Here is a 19,749-nt window from a genome sequence, read left to right as displayed (position 1 = left end):
AAATTAGTCGTGATGCACGCAAACTTACTTAGACATCACCGTTATAAAAAAATAAAATTTTATCAAGTAAAATTCTTGGGCCAATCATGTGGAAATGGGCTCGCTGGACTAATCATTCTTCTTGTGTGGGACCCACACGTCGACAGTTATAGCCTGGAAACTAAATAACCAACCAACCAAGCCGTCATCATCTGATCATTTAATTTAACATGTTTGACAATATCAACGGCTCTGATCAAATGATTTAATCTTTTATATCGAGATAGATGGTTGAGATTCGTTCATTTTTAATCAGAAATCTCGAGTTCGAACATTGTCACACATGTATCGAATCCTTTAAGGAAACACTTTTTTTAACAACATGCACCCATCGACATTGTTGAAAAGTCCAAGCAACATCTAGAAATGGATTTTGCAACGCGTGAACGCAAACTTAGTCAATATAATTACTAGACAAAAAAAAGCAGTACGGTGCACTAAAGCTATTGCTATGCACGTTATCTGAAAAGGGCCCACCACAAGAGTATTGTACGCAAGCCAAAGTTTTTTCCAATGCTTGAACCCGTAACCTCCTATAACTTTACCGGTTACTCCAACGTCCCCTTTAAATTATTAGACACCGAATGAAAAATTAAAAAAGAAATAAATTGAGCTTTGATCTTTGGGATCTCCTAACAATAATTTAAAATTCAATTTTCAAAAAATATTATGCACTTTCCATGTACCTCGGGCACCATCTTTCCATATAGTTGTAGAGTTGAATTTTTTTTTTTTTTTTTCAAAAAGTCTTAAAAACTGCCTCATTAGAAGAATCCATCATACAAATTTTTTCCATACTTAAATTTTCTTGTTTTGCTTTGTGTTCTGCCATTTGTAAAGACTTTCGAAAGGGGTAAGAATTGCGTACACTTTAATATGTTTTTTCCTTTTCATACTTACTTTTGATTTATGTACTCTAAGCCGAAGGTCTATCGAAAGCAACCTCTTTATGTTTACGGTCTAACCTTTCCATACCCCTCTCATGGGATTTTACTGGATATGTTATTGTCCTTAAGCAACCTCTTTACCTTTTAAGGTATGGGTAAGGTCTGTTTAAGCTCTAACCTTCGTGGGGTTTTACTGGATATGTTATTGTCGTCGTTGTTGTTGTTGTTTTTCTTTGCTTTGTGTTCTTTCATTGCTAAAGATTGAAGCTTTATCTTCCTGTGGGGGGGCCCAATTTGATAGTACATTCTTGTATTATCCACAAAATATCTGCTAAAAAGGGTATCTTTCAATGCTTAATCTTTGATTTGACATCACTAATTTCTATTTTAAAATGTCAAATATGTTCTTATTATGATGCTATATTTGCCAGTCTTGATATCATTTCTAGAAGGTCTTTTTTTGGTGATGAATCTTAAGTATTTCTTTTCTTAATTATGGTGAGTTTTTAGTCACTTTTCATACTTACTTTTGATTTGTTGTACTCGACTCGAGGGTCTTTCGAAAATGGTCTCTCTGCCTTCACGAGGTAGTGGTAAGGACTGCGTACACTCTACCCTCCTCAGACCCCACTCATGGGATTTTATTGGATATGTTGTTACTGTTGTTCTTTGCTTTGTGTTCTTCCATTGATAAAGATTGAAGCTTTATCTTCTTGTGTGGGAACCAATTTGGAAAATTATTGTAAAGGGTACCTTTCAATGTTTAATCTTTGATTTATCATTAATAATTTCTTCTTTAAAAAGTCAATTTTGTTCTTATTATGATGCTTTTAGTGCCTCTCCACCTCCCTAAGGTAGGGGTAACGTCTGCGTACACACCACACTTCTCGGACCCCGCTCGTGGGGTATGTTATTGTTGTTGTTATGATGCTATTAGTCAGTCTTGATATCATATCTAGAAGGATAAATCTTGTTTTCTTTCTTAATTTTTGGTGGGGTTTGTTGTTTCTGTTTCTTTTAAAGTGTACTGTATTTTTTTCTCCTTTTTCTTGCTGAAAAATTGAATCTTTAAACAGAAACTTGTGGGTGACACATTTGAAACATTATTTTGCTTTGACTCCAAGATATTACAACAACAACATACACTGTGTATTCCCATACAGTGGGGTCTGGAGAGGGTAGAGTGTACGCAGACCATACCACTACCTTAGGTGAAGTAGAGAGGCTGTTTCCGATAGACCCCCGGCTTAGGACTGATAACACTATAACAAGCGCAAAACATAAATGCATATAAACTAGTACAGTAAAAAAGCTAGTACAGTAAATGCATATTTTGCTTTGATTCCAAGATATTATCTGCTAAAAATTGTATATACTTTTCAGTGATTAATGATTTATATAACATCATTAATTTCCCTTTAATTAGTCAAAGTTGATCGTATGAGTTATGATGATAGTATTAGTCTGTCTTGGTAATCATTTCTAGAAGGATTATTTGCTGACAAATCTTTGTTTCCATTCTTGATTTTGGTGGGTTCTTGGAATTTAGGTCCTCAAGATTCTTTATGAGTTTGGATTTTGCTCCTTTTTGAAAATTTTTGTATTTTTTTCTTCTCCATTTTCTTCTTTCTTGCCTTTTTTTTTTTGGTTTTCCATCCGGTGTCTGGTACCTGCATTGGAGCCGACTAATCCAGATTCGCGCGTAGTAGATCCCACTTGGGGAAAGCCTTCTAGCCAGGGCTCAAACCGAGACCTCTGGTTAAGGAAGGAACAACGTCATCCGCTACACAACATCCTTTGATGGCTCTTCTTTCTTGCCTTATCTTCTGCCATCGCTTAATGATTGAAACTTTAACTTGTGGGGGACTCATTTATAACTATTCTTATGCTATATTACTCAGTCTTGTTAACATATCTAGAAGGATTTTTTTTCCTAATAAATAGTGGGGGTTTCGGTTTCTGCTTTGATATGTGTTGCCTGAACTAAGGGTCTTTCGGAAATAGCCTATCTACCTCCATGAGGTAGGGATAAGGTCTGAGTCCACTCTACCCTCCCCAGACCCCACCTGCGGTATTATACCGGCTATGTTGTTGTTGCTATCTTAAAGTCTTTTATTTCATACTGCATTGTCTCTCAATTTCCTTCTTGTCTTGCCTTATGTTCTTTCCATTTCTAAAGTTTGAAGCTTTAACTTGTGGGGGGGCCCATTTGAATTATTCTCTTGTTTCCTCAGAAAATATCTGTTAAGAAGGGTACCTTTCAGTGCTTACTGTTTGATTTAATACCATTAGTTTCTTTTAAATTGTCAAAGTCATTCTTTAAATTATACTTTACTCAGTCTTGATAGCATTATCTAGTACCTTTTGCTGATAAATCTTGTCTCCTTTCTTAATTTTGGTGGATTTTTGGGTTTCTGTTCTTTTATTTCATACTGTATTTTTAATCAATTTTCTTCTTGTTGTCTTCTTCTGCTTAAAGGGTACCTTTCTATGCTTAATGTTTAATTTAACATCATTATTTTCTTATAAAAGTCAAAGTTGTTCTTATAATGATGCTATATTAGTGAGTTTTGATATCATATTAGAAGGATTATTTGCTGATAAATCTTGTTTCTTTCTTATTTTTGGTGGTTTTTTGGATTTTAGGTCTCAAGATTCTTTGTGAATTGAAGTGTCAGCGGTGCTTACATGGCTTGGAAAGATAAGATTCGGACTGTGTTTCAGGTTTGTTGGCTTTCTTTGCTTTTGGTTGAGTTTTAGTTTTTGATTTGATGTACTCGAGCCGAGTGTCTTCCGGAAACAGCCTACCTCTACGAGGTAGGGGTAAGGTCTATGTACACTCCACCCTCCCCAGATCCAACTTGTGGGATTTCACTGGATATGTCGTTGTTGTTGTTGTTGATATCTGGTTTTGCTTATGAAGTGACTTGTTTCTGTATTCTCTTGCAGTAGTCCTTTACCAATATGGTGTATGATACTTTGTGATGAAGAATCCAATTTTGTATGGTAGAATTGTTCTGTTTGGGGTGGGGGGTGGGGGATTGTACTGTGGTATTGTTAGTAGGTAGTAGAGTGTTTTCTTGCGTATCCCCCCATAGGCCCATATTGGTAGCCACAGTATTTCTCTGTAGTTTCTTGTCCTTCAACTTCTGTTACTATCTACCGTCTCTTGTACTTCGTGTATCACACTATTTTATTGTAGTTACTGTTCCCCTTCTTTTTTTTTTTACAAAATGCTTTGTTATACTTTCTCCGGGGGTCTATCAGAAACAACCTCTCTACTTCACCCGAGTTAGTGGTATGGTCTGCGTACACTCTACCCTCCCCATACCCCACTATGTGGGAATACACTGGGTATGTTGTTGTTGCTTTGTCATACTTTCTATAGTATTTTGCCATGATTTCTTCACTTCTATTATTTCTTTTTTGATTTGCTTTTCCTTGAGCCGAGGATTTATCGGAAACAACCTCTCTACCTCACTTGTAGGATTACACTGGGTATGTTGTTGTTGTTACTTTCGATCATCGCAATTTAGAGCTCCAGTCAACCAGAAAAATACTGAATGAACTCTAGTGATATTGGAAGATCCGTGGTGCAGGTACCGTTAATCACATTGGTACTAAGTTGCTTGGACTATCCAAAAATGTTGCCGCACCTGTGTCGGATCCTTTAGAAATACACTATTTTTGGAGGATCCGGCTCACACCCGTAGACATTTTTGAAGAGTCCGAGAAACTTAGCATTGGTATATCTACAACTATCTTTTTCTGTAGGATTAGCATGATGTCGCCAAAGCAGTCTCTTTTTCTCCTGAAAATGTGTAAACATCACAATCGATTAACGAACATTTGTTAGTCATTCCCATTTCTGTCGATTTGCCAGTTGAAAAGAATTTTTTAGTCTTGATTCTTAATTATTCTCCTGTATAACACCGGATAGAGATGAGCTCTAATGGCGCGATATGTACAATGAGGATTCATAGCTGACCCCAACTTGCTTGTTTTCGAGGCCTAGATGTTTGTTATTGCTGTATTCCCATTTCTGATGATTATGTTGTGTGGTTCAAAACGAAGTTCATATTCATCCCCGTCTTGCTAATTTCGAAGTACTTTTGCTTGTTAGACTGTTTTTTCAAATGAACTATCAGTTTGAATACTAAATTTGGTTTTGCAACAGGGTAATAGAAATGAGATTGAGCTCGGATGCGGACATACTATTAAGTCTCATGGGTCGTCCGTTGCAAGAATTCACATGCATGACTGGCTTATATTGCTGCTGCTTGTAGTAATAGAGATAGTCCTTTATGTCATCGGTCCATTTTACCGGTATGTTGGAAAGGATATGATGACTGATCTGAGATATCCTATGAAGGATAATACGGTCCCAGTGTGGTCTGTTCCTGTGAGTACTCCGTTTCCTTATTAACATATAGAGCCAAGTATCAGTATAACGTAGGGAAAGTTTAATTAATTCGAAAAGTTCCAATTTTTGTAATCAAATCCCGGAGTTTCTAGTGTTTTTAATAGATTTTTCTGATGAACAGCTATATGCAGTTGTATTGCCTATTATCATCTTTGTTTTCATCTATCTTCGGAGGAGGGACGTCTATGATCTGCATCACAGCATTCTAGGTAATTCCATTTGAGTTATTTTCCCTTTAGAACGGATTGAAATATCTATAGAACTCAATTTTGCTTCTGTGACTTTGTTTTCGTTGTTGTAGTGAAAGGAATGTTTTCCGTTTTGTTATGCCAAGTAACTTTACTAATTGCGCTAGACTCGTCCAAAAATTGCAGGCCTCTTATTTGCCGTACTAATTACGGCTGTAATCACGGATGCAATCAAGAATGCAGTAGGTCGTCCCCGGCCAGACTTTTTCTGGCGTTGCTTTCCTGATGGTAAAGATGTATGTACCTTACTCTCCCCAATTTTCTTCCTCTAGTGAGACAACGTTTAACCTTTTTCCCTCCATCTCCTAGTGCATTTCCGCTCGACTCAATATAAGTATCTGTATGTTTATCTGATAGTGAAAGCGCTTTTCTTGATTATATTACTCTAATACACTTACAAGCACGTTTGATTGATTTATTTCGCACAAGGCAAAGTTTTACTTTTTTCCCTCCATCACCTAGTGCATTTCCGCTCGATTCAATATAAGTATCTGTATGTTTATCTGATAGTGAAAGCGCTTTTCTTGATTATATTACTCTAATACACTTACAAGCACGTTTGACTGATTTACTTCGCTGTTCCCTTTTCAGGAGTATGATCGGTGGGGAAACGTGAAATGCCATGGTAAAGAAAGTGATATTAAGGAAGGACATAAGAGCTTCCCAAGTGGACATACCTCATGTATGTATCTCAAATTTCTCCGATTCCACTATCCAACTTCATTGAATCAGGATTTCCGAGATTTTAATTAGTTGAAACCTTTGACGAAGGTTGTTTTCAGACTTCAAACGGGAGTACTTCATCCGATATGCAGTCTGAGTTATCATGAAATCTTTCTTTCTTTAGTGTCCGAGTTGGAAATCTTTTTGGTTATTTCCAAGAATTTTAGGATTAATTTTATTGGAATGAAAATCAGTATCTTCAGAGAGTTTAATCCAACAATATTTGGCTTCTTCTTTGCAGGGTCATTTGCTGGTCTCGGGTTTCTATCGTTGTATTTAGCAGGGAAGATAAAAGCATTTGATCGCCGAGGGCATGTGGCAAAACTATGCATAGTTCTTCTTCCTCTCCTAATGGCATCTCTTGTCGGTGTCTCACGTGTGGATGACTACTGGCATCACTGGCAAGATGTGTTCACTGGCGGAATGATAGGTTCGTCTTGAAATTCTACATTTAGAAGTAAACGAGGCCTATGTTTCATTTGACAAATACTTACTCCACATTTTTCGCATTTCAGGCCTTTTCGTTGCAACATTCTGTTACCTGCAGTTCTTCCCAGCTCCATACCATACTGAAGGTAATCTCCTCCCGCGCTGTGTATTAACTCCTTGCGCTTCAGCAAACCTTCCTCCGATCTTTTTGATTTCGTTAGCTTCTTAGTACTTAAACAATAGAATTATTTTCTCGTATTCAGACTAATACCAACCAACAAAACCACTCATTACATATGAGATCTTGTTAATGTTGACTAATCTGGCTTATGTTTGCCATGTATTCCATATCGAGAGAGTTGAAAAAGCACTATCTCGTTGAAAGGTTTTATACATTTGCCCTTTCTCAATGTGTTTCTTAAACAAAGAAGGTTGGTCCGATCATCTTTGCATAATCCTGTTGTCAACAAATGCTCTTGTTACACTCGTAGTCAGTTAGTGCCTCAGCCACTTACTTTCATAAAAGAGCTGTTAAACAGATCAAGATTTCTAGGTTCCGCTACGGAGGGTGTATGTGGGCAAGGGGGCGGGGAGGCTGGCTCCATGAGCTGAACAAGTCAACATTTCATATCTATTGCACCTTCTCGATGCCTTTTATGAAATCTACAATAGACTCTTGTGGGACCGGCCCTTCCCAGACCCCGTGCATAGCGAGAGCTTTAGTGCACCGGGATACATTTCAGGTTACTTCACTTTCGCTTTACTCTACTTATTGTATCAGCAGAAATGCCACAGCGCAATCGCGTTTTCTTCTAATTTCCTACGAATTTTCCTTTTGGTTTCTAATCATCTACGCGAAGGCATTGCACAAAATCTCCTTTACGCGACTTTACTGCTATACAACAACAACAACAACAAACCCATTGTATTCCCACAAGGTGGGGTCTGGGGAGGGTAAGATGTACGCAGTCCATACTGCTACCTCCGAAGAAGTAGAGAGGTTGTTTCCGATAGACCCCCGGCTCAAGATAAAACGACTTTACTGCTATAGTGGACAAAATACTGAAACTAACCCGATATGTTCATTTTTTTTTTTCGCGGTTCTCAGGATGGGGACCATATGCATATTTCCGGGCAGTGGAGGAGGTTCGCAGTAGCAGACAAATCGTCCACCCTACTAACGGAGGATTAGAATTAGATCAACCCGAGGTACAACGGAATCAGCAGTCTAGTACAGCTACCAATCCTTTTGAGGATGTCGAGTTTGGCAGAATGTGAGACATCATAAGACACTGTAAACTTATGTTTTATCTTTGTTCAAAGTGTTAAAACTAGCTCAGTTTGTTATTTTCTTGTGAATATTTTTAAGGTTGTTTTTGTTATATGTCAAGTATTTTAGCTTAGGGACCTATTTGATTACTGAAATTGTTTAATCAGTTTAGTTTTTGTGTGTAAATTGTTGCATAATTAGTTCAATTGGCTGATGATTTTGTCTCTGTAACTTATTTTCTTGTTGCTGTGTTTGTTCAGTCGAAGGGGAGCCTCGGAGTAACTGGTAAAGTTGTTTCCATGTGACCAGGAGATCACGGGTTCAAGCCTTGGAAACAGCCTTTGGCAGAAATGCAAGGTAAGGCTGCGTACAATACACCCTTATGGTGGGGCCCTTCCTCGGATACTGCGCATAGCGGTAGCTTTAGTGCACTGGATTGCCCTTTTTTTGTGTTTGTTCAGTCGAGGGTCTATCAGAAACAGTCTCTCGACCTTCTCAAGATAATAGTAAGATGTATGTACACTCTACTCTCTCTAGATCTCACGTATTGGATTTACAGATTCGCAGGTGGCCTCAGGCCATACTTAGTCGACTAACAATGATGACAAAGGCTTGCGAAACTAAGTAGGGTCTTTGAATAACCGATTCTCATTATCTTTAATAAGTGAAGTAGGCAAACCTATAGGTCGGTAAGGTGAAGGACAGGGGTGGGACCTCGAGTTTGGATGTGAAAGGTAGTTCTTTCGGCCGCGACTCGAAGATGGATTACGCGGAAAGGATGAATAGGATGAGTGAAATGGTGGACAGGCAGTATTGAATCGCTATCGATACGATGCGGGGCTAATTTGTTGACCGTAACGAACTTGACTCTGCCCCCAAAAAGGGTGGGAAGACCTTTGACCTGGGTTGGGGAGGAATTGGGGTTGCTTTTCTTTAGGACCTTAGTCCGTAACAAGGCTTGAAAACCTCCGGCTAGATTTGAAATGGATCCGGTGGGGTATCCGTTTACGACACGCACCTATAAAATTGCATGTTTTCGACTTTACAAACTTTAAATCCTAATTCCACGTCTGTTTATACCAAAAAAGGGAAAGGCATGTTGTAGGCTAAAGAAAAGCAAGTGGCCAAATACACTAAGAATAAGCAAAGAATATATGAAGAGGCCCATGAAAATGACATAGGCTAACTTAGTTTTCTAGAGCTACTTAACTAGATTTTTTTTACTCTATCAATTTCTTATTATGTGAAAATGTTTGACTGGACACGAATACTCAACTAGGCAACGATAGATCGTTACTTGACTAGTTGAGATTGTGATATTTTAATCGACGTGTTTAATTTCACCTGTGTGAGCTCGTTCACATTATCAATTTTAAATCTGAATAAAGGAGGAAAGTTACTTGTAAATCACCTCTTTACCCTATAAAGGTAGGAATGAGACTCCACTATACATTTTACACTCCTCAAATTCAATTACGAGAATAAGTTGTATTTTGTTTTAGGGCTTGTAAACTAGAGCGAAATTTGGACGAGTTAAAATTAATTGAGTCTCTAATAAATAGGCGTGTTAATAATCAAAAATTACTTGAATTGAAATGAGTTAATAATCCATTAGTACTTGAATTACGTTATGAGGAAAAAAAAAGGCAAACAACATGAATCCCGACAGTTTGGAGCTTAATGACAGAAAATTCTAACATTTTGCATAATTACTGAAAATTGTAATTTTGGGTCTATCGAGATACATAATTAGCTCCCGATACATTTTTCTCGATTTTAAATTTATCGAGATACATAATACAAACGAAGATACATTTTTTCCTTATAAAGATACATAATTAGCTCCAGATTTATTTTTTTTAATTTTGGATATGTTGAGATAAATAATTAGCTTCCCGATATTCAACGAAGATACATAATTAGTTGAGATTCTTATAATTAATTTATAAAATTAAAAATTTATCTAAATATAGTAAATTAAGATGTATATTTATGTTATTTATCACCTTATTGGAGACTAAAATTATATTAGTATTTATGTTATAATTATGTATCTTTTTAGAAAAAAATATATCAGGAGCTAATTATATATCTCGGTAGACTCAAAATTGGGATTTCAATAATTATGTAAAATTTCAAAATTTTCTATAATTAAGCTGTAAACTGTTGGAATTTATATTTTTTTTCGCGGATAATAAATAATATAAATTGATTTAATTATTGTCCCCTTTTTGGCTCTATCTTATTTAACGTTTTCGTATTTTAATAAAAAATCTAAGTTCGAAACTTCAAATTTCCATTCTCACTTTTATATGCTTTTTTCTCTCCACTACTGCTACTCTCACTTTATCTTCTCCAATTATTTGAATTTCAATTAACAAAAAACGCTCCCGAAATCCTTCTCTCGAAGCGTTTTTCTCTCTCCAGATATTTTTTTTCAGGTGAATTTTTTTCCCCGTTTTTTTGGTAGTTTTATCAACGTACTTTTTTGCAGTATCGTCAGTTTTCTCAGCGGCGAAGTTTTTCGGTTACTTTTTATCTGTTCATAATTGTTGTTTAATGGTTGCTGGTAGTGGAGGAAAAGTAACTTGTGATTTTGCTGGTGTATGTCAGTATGTGTTTTGGTTTAGTTAGAAATTGGAATAGTGGGAGAGCTGTTTGAGTTACGTGGAAATTTGAGTGTTTATTGTTAGGAAAATGAGGATTTTGAAGTTGAAGTTGAAATTGAAGTACGAAAGTATGAAAAGAGTGAGTAATTTGTGAAGACACTGTTAGCTGAATTGATAGTATTTTTTGGAATAATATACCGGAGTAATGTGGAAATTTGAGTGTTTATTGTTAGGAAAATGAGGATTTTGAAGTTGAAATTGAAGTACGAAAGTATGAAATTAGTGAGTAATTTGTGAAGACACTGTTAGCTGAAGTGATAGTATTTTTTGGAATAATATACCAGAGTAATGTGGAAATTTGAGTGTTTGTTGTTAGGAAAATGAGGATTTTGAAGTATTAAAGTATGAAATTAGTGAGTAATTTGTGAAGACACTGTTTTGTTATAGATGAAAAACACTTTTAAAACCTAACTGAATCGATAAATTTTTAGTTTAGTTGGAATAGTGCGAGAGTTGTTCGAGTTATATGGAAATTTGAGTGTTTATTGCGAGGAAAATGAGGATTTTGAAGTTGAAATTGAAGTATTAAAGTATGAAAATAGTGAGTAATTTGTGAAGACATTGTTTTTTATAGATGAAAAACAATTTTAAAACCTAACTGAATCGATAAATTTTTAGTTTAGTTGGAAAAGTGCGAGAGTTGTGCGAGTTATGTGGAAATTTGAGTGTTTATTGTTAGGAAAATGAGAATTTTGAAGTTGAAATCAAATTCATAAGTTTGTTGGGATGCAACTGATCTAGTAAGTATCTTCTGAATTTTTAGATGAATCGATTCTTTTTAGGTTCATAGCAGCTCTATTATTAGATTTAAAGATCTTGTGCAACCTCTTAGCCCCTTTTTGATCTGTGTCTTCCCATCCATGTCTAAGTGCAGCAGAGAATATATTGACTGGCATTGACTATAAAGAGAACATGATTAATCTTATCATGTCTCTCTCTATATATATGGTACAAAAGTCAATCTTTGTTTGGTTACTCCTATATCAATGTCATACAAGTTTTACCGACTGTACTTACAAAAAAATCTTACTGATTGATATTTTGGTTGTGTTAGTTGTTAAAATGCCAGAGATTCAATTGGGTGCGCATACATTCAGAAACCAGGGAGTGGAAGTAGCAAAGTTTCACATGCACGACTGGTTTATTCTCTTCCTACTTGTGGTGATTGATATAGTTTTAAATGTGATAGAACCATTTCACCGTTTTGTTGGATCTGACATGATGACAGATTTGAAATACCCTTTGAAAGACAATACTATTCCCTTTTGGGCTGTTCCGGTAAGTGCAACCATCAAGTCTAATTGTGTTAAGGCAATACATAGTTATACAAGAGTAGTGTGTGTTTTTTGTACATCTGTTGTGTGCTTTTTATAACCCATATACCTTTCCATGTAAACAGATTGTTGCTATAATCTTACCTTTACTGGTCATACTTGTCTTTTACTTCATCAGAAAGGATGTTTACGATGTGCATCAAGCTATATTAGGTATTCTTTGTCCCTTATGTGACTATTAGTCTTTACCTGGTGGCAAGTTATGTTGGCAAATATATAACATTGGATCAGATTGATTACTTCGTGTGCTTTGTTCAGGATTGCTGTACTCTGTACTCATCACCTCAGTTCTTACTGATGCAATAAAAGATGCCGTTGGTCGACCCCGTCCAGACTTCTTCTGGCGGTGTTTCCCTAATGGAAAAGCGGTATTCTTACTCATTTGGAATCTCCCTTTATGTATCAGAAACTGATATAACATCATTTTGCAACTTTCAATTATAATTTTCTGTGTTTAGGTGTTTGATACAATCACAGGCGATGTCAATTGTAGTGGCTTGAAAAATGTTATCAAAGAAGGACATAAGAGTTTCCCAAGTGGACATAGTTCTTGTGAGTATAACTGTTCCCTATCAATTGCATTGTTGGCATCAGAAAATTGTGATTATTTTCCTTTTGGTGCTCTACCCTTCAACAAAATGAGCACTTGTCCTTCACTTCTGTTCTTTCTTTCAATGAAACTTTCTGAGTGATGTGAACTGTTTTATTTTCCTTTTCATCGATATACTTATGTTCTCCCATTCAGCATAGGATTTCACTGCAAGATTTTAGATTGTGTTTACTTATAAGAAGTGCAATTGATCTTCAAATAATATATGTAAAACAGGAAGAATGAAACATCTGTGCTTTGTTGTCCGGTACAATTCAGTCAAGTGGCTGCCGAATTTGTGCAACAGTTTCTTAAAATGCCCAATATAGATTTTTGTATATCACTATGCTGTCACTCTTTTCCTATAATTTTTTAATAGTAAAGTTTTCACCTCAAATAGTTCAGTCATATTAAATAGCTGGTTCATAGGTGACGTTGACTTATGTTTGAATGATCTACTTAAGTAGACATCTGGCTCATAACTCGGAATTCCTGCACGTGCAATATGAGATATTATGTTCCTCTATGTCTCTGTAAGGATGTTTGGCTGTTTTATCAAAGATCTTGGCTTGCTTTGAGTAAATTTTGAGTTCTTAAAGAAAACTGAAGCTTGTTGCCATTTGTTGGCATCATGTGATAGGGTCTTTCGCTGGTCTTGGTTTCCTCGCTTGGTACCTGTCTGGGAAAATCAAGGCATTTGATCGAAGAGGCCATGTTTATAAGCTCTGTCTTGTTCTCCTGCCCTTACTAGTTGCAGCACTAGTTGCAGTTTCCCGAGTTGATGACTACTGGCACCATTGGCAGGATGTATTTGCTGGAGGTCTCCTAGGTCTGTAGATTATGGATGAACATGTACTTTTCTGGTTTTCCTGTTTCTTATTGTGTTTGTATAGAACTTATTGTTATTTTCTTTGTGCCATTTATGCAGGATTGATTGTGGCTTCAGTTTGTTACTTACAATTCTTCCCCCCGCCATATGATATAGATGGTACTTGCTCACTTTCTTCAGCATCTTTTTACACAGTAATCCTACTTTGAATCAGCAAAAACAAAGAATTAGCCAGTTTACTAGTTAAAATCCTTAACAGTAGGGCATTGTGATTTTTGTTAAGTAAATAGTAAATCATTTTGACTGCCACATATGTAGTGAGTTTGCATCTGTCTATCTGATGGATGTAATGAGTTTGTTTCTGTCAATCTGATGACTGAAAGATAATATGAAAGCTATGTAAATGAGTTCCTCAACTTCTCACTTGTAAAAACGCGTAATACGTAATTGAAGTTTTCTGGAGGATATCAGATAACTTCAAATTCTACCGTTGCGGAATTTTTAAGCTTACTTTCTACTATTAGAATGCCTCTCCATCCTCAAGGTTGGGTGCACGGGTGCTTCCCTTTTCGCCAACTATTCCAAGTGGGTAGGCTAGAGATAGGCAATGGCCCGACACATGAGGGAGCACAACCTTTGTTGTTTGTCTTTTCCTCTCTGTTGGCTGTTTTTCGTGCCCTAATGCTGTAAGTTTCGAGTCCTTTTCTAGCTGAAGAAGGAGAAAGAAACAAAGGAAAAAGTTAATTGGCGAATATTGCTTAGTCATTGCACCTTTACTGTTGTTGCGTCTATTATTTGGGGGGTAGAGGGAAACAGCTAGAGATGTGCAATGGCGAACACATGGCAGAGTGCCTTTGAGAAAGTTCTTGTTTTCCCTTCCGTTGTTTTATCTTACACCAGCATCTAATAGAGGAAAGCCCCCCCACCCCCAGTGCTAGCTAATTTTAGGCTTTCCGAATGTTGTTAAATGCTGCCTTTCCCAGATGAAGGATATAAGTAGATGAAAAAGTTAGGCCAGTATTACTTAGCCTATTGCTGAATTTTCATGTTGGTTTATGCAAACCACGAAGGTTTCATAATGCCCCGTCGTATGTCCTTCATTCATAGATTAGCAATGTCTCTTGCATTTTCTATATAATGCCCCGTCTTATTGCTGTTATCTCCCTAACTGAAGAGATTCACATTTTCACTTCTATTAGAAAGTTGTTTATAATTGATCTGAAGACTCGAAAGGAGAAATTGACGTGACATGTATTTTTAGTTGATCGAACTCCTTATGGGAATTTTGATACACTGCCTATTCCATGTCCAGGTAGGATGCCTCATGTACATTTACAAAGGCTGGCAGAACAGCGAACTGGTACACAGTCTATGTCGAATAATCCAGGTCATCTTACTATAAGGCAACCCGAAATTGACAATATGTATGCTCAACCTCAACATGGCGTTGGCGTATCAGAACACAGTGCACATGAGACCAGACCAATCTTTGATGAAGACGTTGAAAATGGCAGATGGAGGCGTTGAATTGACTTCATGTTTCGTGCATTAACTGTATAGATCAGAATAGGTATTCTGCAACTCAGTTAGTCTCATCGATCAAGTAAGTTTTTTGCAGGGGTTGCTTGTTTTTCTACTTCTGTGAATTTCTACCCTCGTAATTTTACATTTGTTTCTTAGATTCGACTTCAAGAACTCCACGTGCTAACTGGTTACTACCTAGTTCTCAAGTAATTTCCGTGATTTCGTTCATTTTTAGACGAGATAAAATGTGGTGTATAGACATGAAATCTCAAAGCCTTATGGCCTATGTTTAGGACTTGCGAGTATTGTTGATAGTTCATGAGTTCACCTTTTACTCTTTTAAGTGTGGAATATTTTTAATGTATGCAAATGTATGTGTGTCATTATCTATAGTTTAGTAACCCAGTTTGGTTGACTACTTGAACTTTCACCTTATTGGTACGGATTGGACTCCACCGTGTAATCCCCTTCCCAATTTCCCCTACCCTATCCCCCCTATTGTATTACTTACTAGAACCTCAACTCTCAATTGTAGTTTCCACACCCCCACCCCACCCCACTGCACTCCGCCCCTCGTAATGTAAAACTCGATAGGGGAGTCTTGGAGCAGCAGTAAAGTTGTTTTTGTGTGATTTATAGGTAATGTGTTTGACCCTTAGAATCAGCCGTTGATGCTTGCGTCAGGGTAGGTTTCCCCCTCAGTTGTAACGTAAAACTCGACAAGGAGTCTGGGAGCAACGGTTAAGTTGTTCTTGTGTGATTTATAGATTAACGGGTTTGACCCATGGAATCAACTACTGATGCTTGTGTCTGGATTTGCTATCTACAACATACTCTTTTAAGATGTTATCAAAATGTTTTATTTTTAATTGTAATGTAATATAATACTCACCTTTCGCACATAAAGTGATAAGAGACGGCAATCTTTGGCAACTAGTGGCAGTAAGTATAATTGGACCTTTTCAATTGGTTTAACAACAGACGGCCTTATAATTACTAAATGATTAATCATTGTGGTCTTGTTTATTTGAAAAAATAACATAATCATACACCTTTAAACTTATCGTATTTACACAAACTCTCGCCTTTAACTTATCGTATTTACACAAACTCTCGCCCTTATAAAGTAATTATAAAAATTTCAACTAATATGTATGTTCGTTGGATGTATCAGGAGCTAATTATATATTTCGGTAGACCCAAAATTGAAAAAAATGTATTGGGAGCTAATTATGTATCTCGATAAATCCAAAATCGAAAAAAATATATTGGGAGTTAATTTTGTATCTTTATAAAGAAAAAAATGTACGTTCGTTGGATGTATTATGTATCTCGACTGACCCAAAATCGAAAAGAATGTAGCGGGAGCTGATTATGTATGTCTACAAAGGAAAGAATGTATCTTCGTTGGATGTATTGGGAGCTAATTATGTATCTCGAGAGACCCAATATCGAGATTTTCAGTAATTATGTAAAATATCAAAATTTTCTGTAATTAAGCTTCAAACTGTTGGAATTTATGTTGTTTTTCCTTCATTTTTACAACATTAACTAACCAAATAGTCACTTGTGGGGTACTATTTTTGTTTTTGTAACTGCTCAAATTAAATCAGATTCGCGTTTAAAGTGGTTCAGTGAAGTTGGGACGAGCACCATGAGGTCTTAGGTTCAATTCCCAGTAGAGACAAATACTAGGTGTTTTCTTTCCATTTGTTCTAGCCTTGGTGGACAGAGTTACCTAGTATCTCGTGGATTTAGTCGAGGTGCGCGCAGACTGGCCCAAACACCACGGTTATAAAAAAAATAAAAAGGCTCACTAGGGGTGTAAACCACTCGTTAACGAAGTGTTCTTTGTTTTTAAAGCTCGATTAGACCTCTGATTAAAAAAGAAAGATGTTAATCTAACAAACTTTTACTTGTTTGAAATAGTCAAATATGAATATGTTATTATCATCTAAATATGATCTTTTCAAATAGGATCCACATTTATAGTAAGTTGTATGTTCCTATTTCTATTATAATGAAGTATAATGCATCATTTATAAACTTTTATAGTGTTTGAACTATAAATCCATTTGTCATTTTGTTAATGTTTGTACCTTAAAAACATAATTAAATGAACTTCATCATTGTACTTATCCTATTAACTCTAACCTTAACATGCAATTCTTACTCTATATAAAGTGTCCCTTCTCACACCTAGAGAATCCACACAAAATCTTTCTAACACTTTTTAATTGGTATATACTATATTCTATAGTTCCGCTTGACTCGCTCTTAAAAAAAATATTTTTTTCTTTTATATATGAGTAATCTCGTTCATCAAGTTCTTGTTTGATCTGTCATTGTTGACGAAATCGCATCAATGGGAATTTTCGATTTTTCATATTTGGATAACCTAAAGAAATTCTGGGCGAGGCGAAAGTACGAAAGATTAGGAGATGCAAAAGGGGGTAACAACAAGAGGAAGATGAGAGTTATTAGGCTTGGAAACAAGAAAAGGATTATTTGTTTGAAGATGAAACAAGCACACATTAAGCTTCATTGGAAGCTATTTTCACCATTGAAACTAATGACAAAGTTTCACAATGCTTATGTAAATAAAATGATGAGTTTAGAAGGGAGAAAGAAAATTGATACTATTTGTGGATGGAAAAAAATTGAAATTGGGAAACCAATTCCAATGATGGATTCTTCAACCAATGATGTGGTTGATTTTAGGATGGTTTTGGAAATTTATAAAAATATATTGTATTCTAGGGAACTTAACCAACTAGCACACCCGTTATGATTCTGTTCTTTCTCGAATTCTGCATGAATACAGAATGCTTTGCGCATCAGTTTATTTTTTTTTAGGTCATTGGTAAATTCTTTTCCGAACTCTGTATAAATGCAGAATGCTCATTTAGGGAAAAAATCCAACAAAAAGAATTTTTATTTTGGTGTTGAAATTGTGAAAATAGAAAAACAAAAAACAATATGATGAGAAAAGTTAAAACCAAAAATACTAGTGCTTCATTATATGACTTTGCTCCATTCTTTATTTCGTGTCTATTTTGATTTATTATTATTTCATTTTGCTGTCCGTAAAAATAATGATTGGATAATAGTGGCAAATGCCAATCATTTCAGACCTACTTCCTCCATGTGCTTTTACTCATCACTAATTTTTTAATTAAGTTTCTACTTTTACTTATCATTTTGACATATTAAGAAACAACTTTTACTGATAGCATTAATTGTCTTTTCTCCAAGTCAATTTCAAGATAAATTATAAACATCATTTTATGAAATTGTAAATGTGCGACTTCTAGTCGTTTTTTTCTTTTTTGGATAATTGCAAGCCCAGTGAGAATCGAACCTGCGAAGTCAGACTGATGCTTGCGGCCCAAGTAGCACAACTCAGTACCACTGGACTGTCTCATTTATTTAGTTTAGGTGGTTCAAAATTAATATACGTATAGAAATATAGATTTTTTACTTTATATATAGAACATAATTTTTCACCGAAAAAGTTCGAATGAGCATACTGACACCCGGTCCGACCCTGAATTCAGACATACAACATACTTTAAATAAAAATCATACAATATTTCTTTTTTGTTTTTTCATTCAGTATTCGATACCTGCATTCGAATTCGCGTCTGGTAGAATCCCATTCGGGGGTAGCACTCATAACAAAGTTTTTTTTTTTTTTTTTTATGTTCAGAGTCGAATCTTCGATGTCTGATTAAAGATGGAGGAGAACACTAATACAGTATTTGATAGTAACTTTTTGCCCCCTTCCTTTAATGAGAAGCAAACTCTCTACAATTTAACTTTTTGTCCTCTTTCTTTAATGAGAAGCAAACTCTTTTCCTTTTGAGTATTTAGAGTGAATATTAAATGAAAGCTTAAAACATACAGCGCTTTTTAGCATGGATCAATTTTTACTTATCATCTTCTTCTTCTTCTTCTTATTGTCATCCAAATCACATTGCAGAGAGCTCCGTCCATCGGAGCACGGGTTACCATACCAACAGTCGTTAAATCCGACTCCAAAATCACAGTTGCATTCATTCTTCTCCGGCACCGGAGAGAAGACGGTGCCGGAGGGAAGAAATATCACGTGGTGGAATAATAATTCGGGAGGTGAAATATCACGTGATAGCAACCGGAAAGATCACGTGAGACAAGTGCTGTTGATTTCCAGCTTGATTTGTGGAGCAACCGGCGTCGTTTTGCTCCTCGCTTCCGCCATTGTTTACGTCGTTAGGCACCGAAAGCAAAGGCAAACACAAACGTCATTGTCAACGGTAGGGTCCACATCAGTACCTAACGTCCTCAATAAAATGACCAGATCAACTCAAGCAGATATGTCATAAATATGCCTATTTTATTTTTTTAATATGTAAAAGACATATAACTCACTCTTCTATGTCAACAATATATTCAGTGTATTTTCACATAATGAAGTCTGGAGAGGATAATGTGTACGTAAATCATACCAAGGTATAATATGCTTGTAATACACTAAAACAATAAGATTTTACTCACTTTTGATTTGCGTTTATGTATGTATGTATAGCGGAACCTTTAATGAGGCGTCAGCAAAACACTCCCGTGCCGTCTGTTCCAAAAACAAAAGCCCCTTAGCGCCCCGGGACGGGAGTGGGGGACGGCCCTACGCGCAGGCAACAACAACACCGGCTCTACGAAGTCAGAATCTAATCTTTCTGTTGGCTTTCCCAATTCATTTGTGAATAATAATTCAAGGGCGTGAAAGCGAGTACTTCTAGCTGCTTC

The 19,749-nt window shown here is 36.2% G+C and overlaps 3 protein-coding genes across 9 annotated transcripts; all 3 read left to right on the top strand.

Annotated features, from left to right (window-relative positions):
* Positions 1-768: 768 nt before the first annotated feature.
* LOC107856742 (lipid phosphate phosphatase 2) lies at positions 769-8,236 on the top strand. 7 transcript variants are annotated; one of them, XM_016701731.2, is made up of 9 exons: positions 769-892; positions 3,573-3,650; positions 5,104-5,328; positions 5,471-5,558; positions 5,724-5,833; positions 6,189-6,279; positions 6,562-6,750; positions 6,836-6,895; positions 7,858-8,236. In XM_016701731.2, exons 2-9 carry the CDS (start codon positions 3,615-3,617, stop codon positions 8,025-8,027), a joined length of 969 nt encoding a protein of 322 aa, XP_016557217.1. In that variant the 5' UTR covers positions 769-892; positions 3,573-3,614; the 3' UTR covers positions 8,028-8,236. The 7 variants fall into 7 exon arrangements, with proteins under 7 accessions (XP_016557217.1, XP_047255282.1, XP_047255281.1 ...); XM_047399326.1 differs by lacking the exon at positions 769-892 and adding an exon at positions 2,237-2,294; XM_047399325.1 differs by lacking the exon at positions 769-892 and adding an exon at positions 2,591-2,959.
* A 2,021-nt stretch (positions 8,237-10,257) lies between these two features.
* Positions 10,258-15,307, top strand: LOC107856750 (lipid phosphate phosphatase 2). The gene is made up of 8 exons (XM_016701739.2): positions 10,258-10,460; positions 11,743-11,966; positions 12,088-12,175; positions 12,281-12,390; positions 12,481-12,574; positions 13,252-13,440; positions 13,540-13,599; positions 14,753-15,307. Exons 2-8 carry the CDS (start codon positions 11,751-11,753, stop codon positions 14,965-14,967), a joined length of 972 nt encoding a protein of 323 aa, XP_016557225.2. The 5' UTR covers positions 10,258-10,460; positions 11,743-11,750; the 3' UTR covers positions 14,968-15,307.
* Positions 15,308-18,749: 3,442 nt separating this feature from the next.
* Positions 18,750-19,516, top strand: LOC124888593. The gene has a single exon (XM_047399329.1). The coding sequence runs from the start codon at positions 18,882-18,884 to the stop codon at positions 19,326-19,328; it is 447 nt and encodes a 148-aa protein (XP_047255285.1). The 5' UTR covers positions 18,750-18,881; the 3' UTR covers positions 19,329-19,516.
* The last annotated feature ends 233 nt before the right edge of the window (positions 19,517-19,749 follow it).

This window comes from Capsicum annuum, chromosome 11, assembly GCF_002878395.1.
Source record: "Capsicum annuum cultivar UCD-10X-F1 chromosome 11, UCD10Xv1.1, whole genome shotgun sequence".
Taxonomy (NCBI): domain Eukaryota; kingdom Viridiplantae; phylum Streptophyta; class Magnoliopsida; order Solanales; family Solanaceae; genus Capsicum; species Capsicum annuum.
This window is presented reverse-complemented; position numbering and strand designations above follow the sequence as displayed.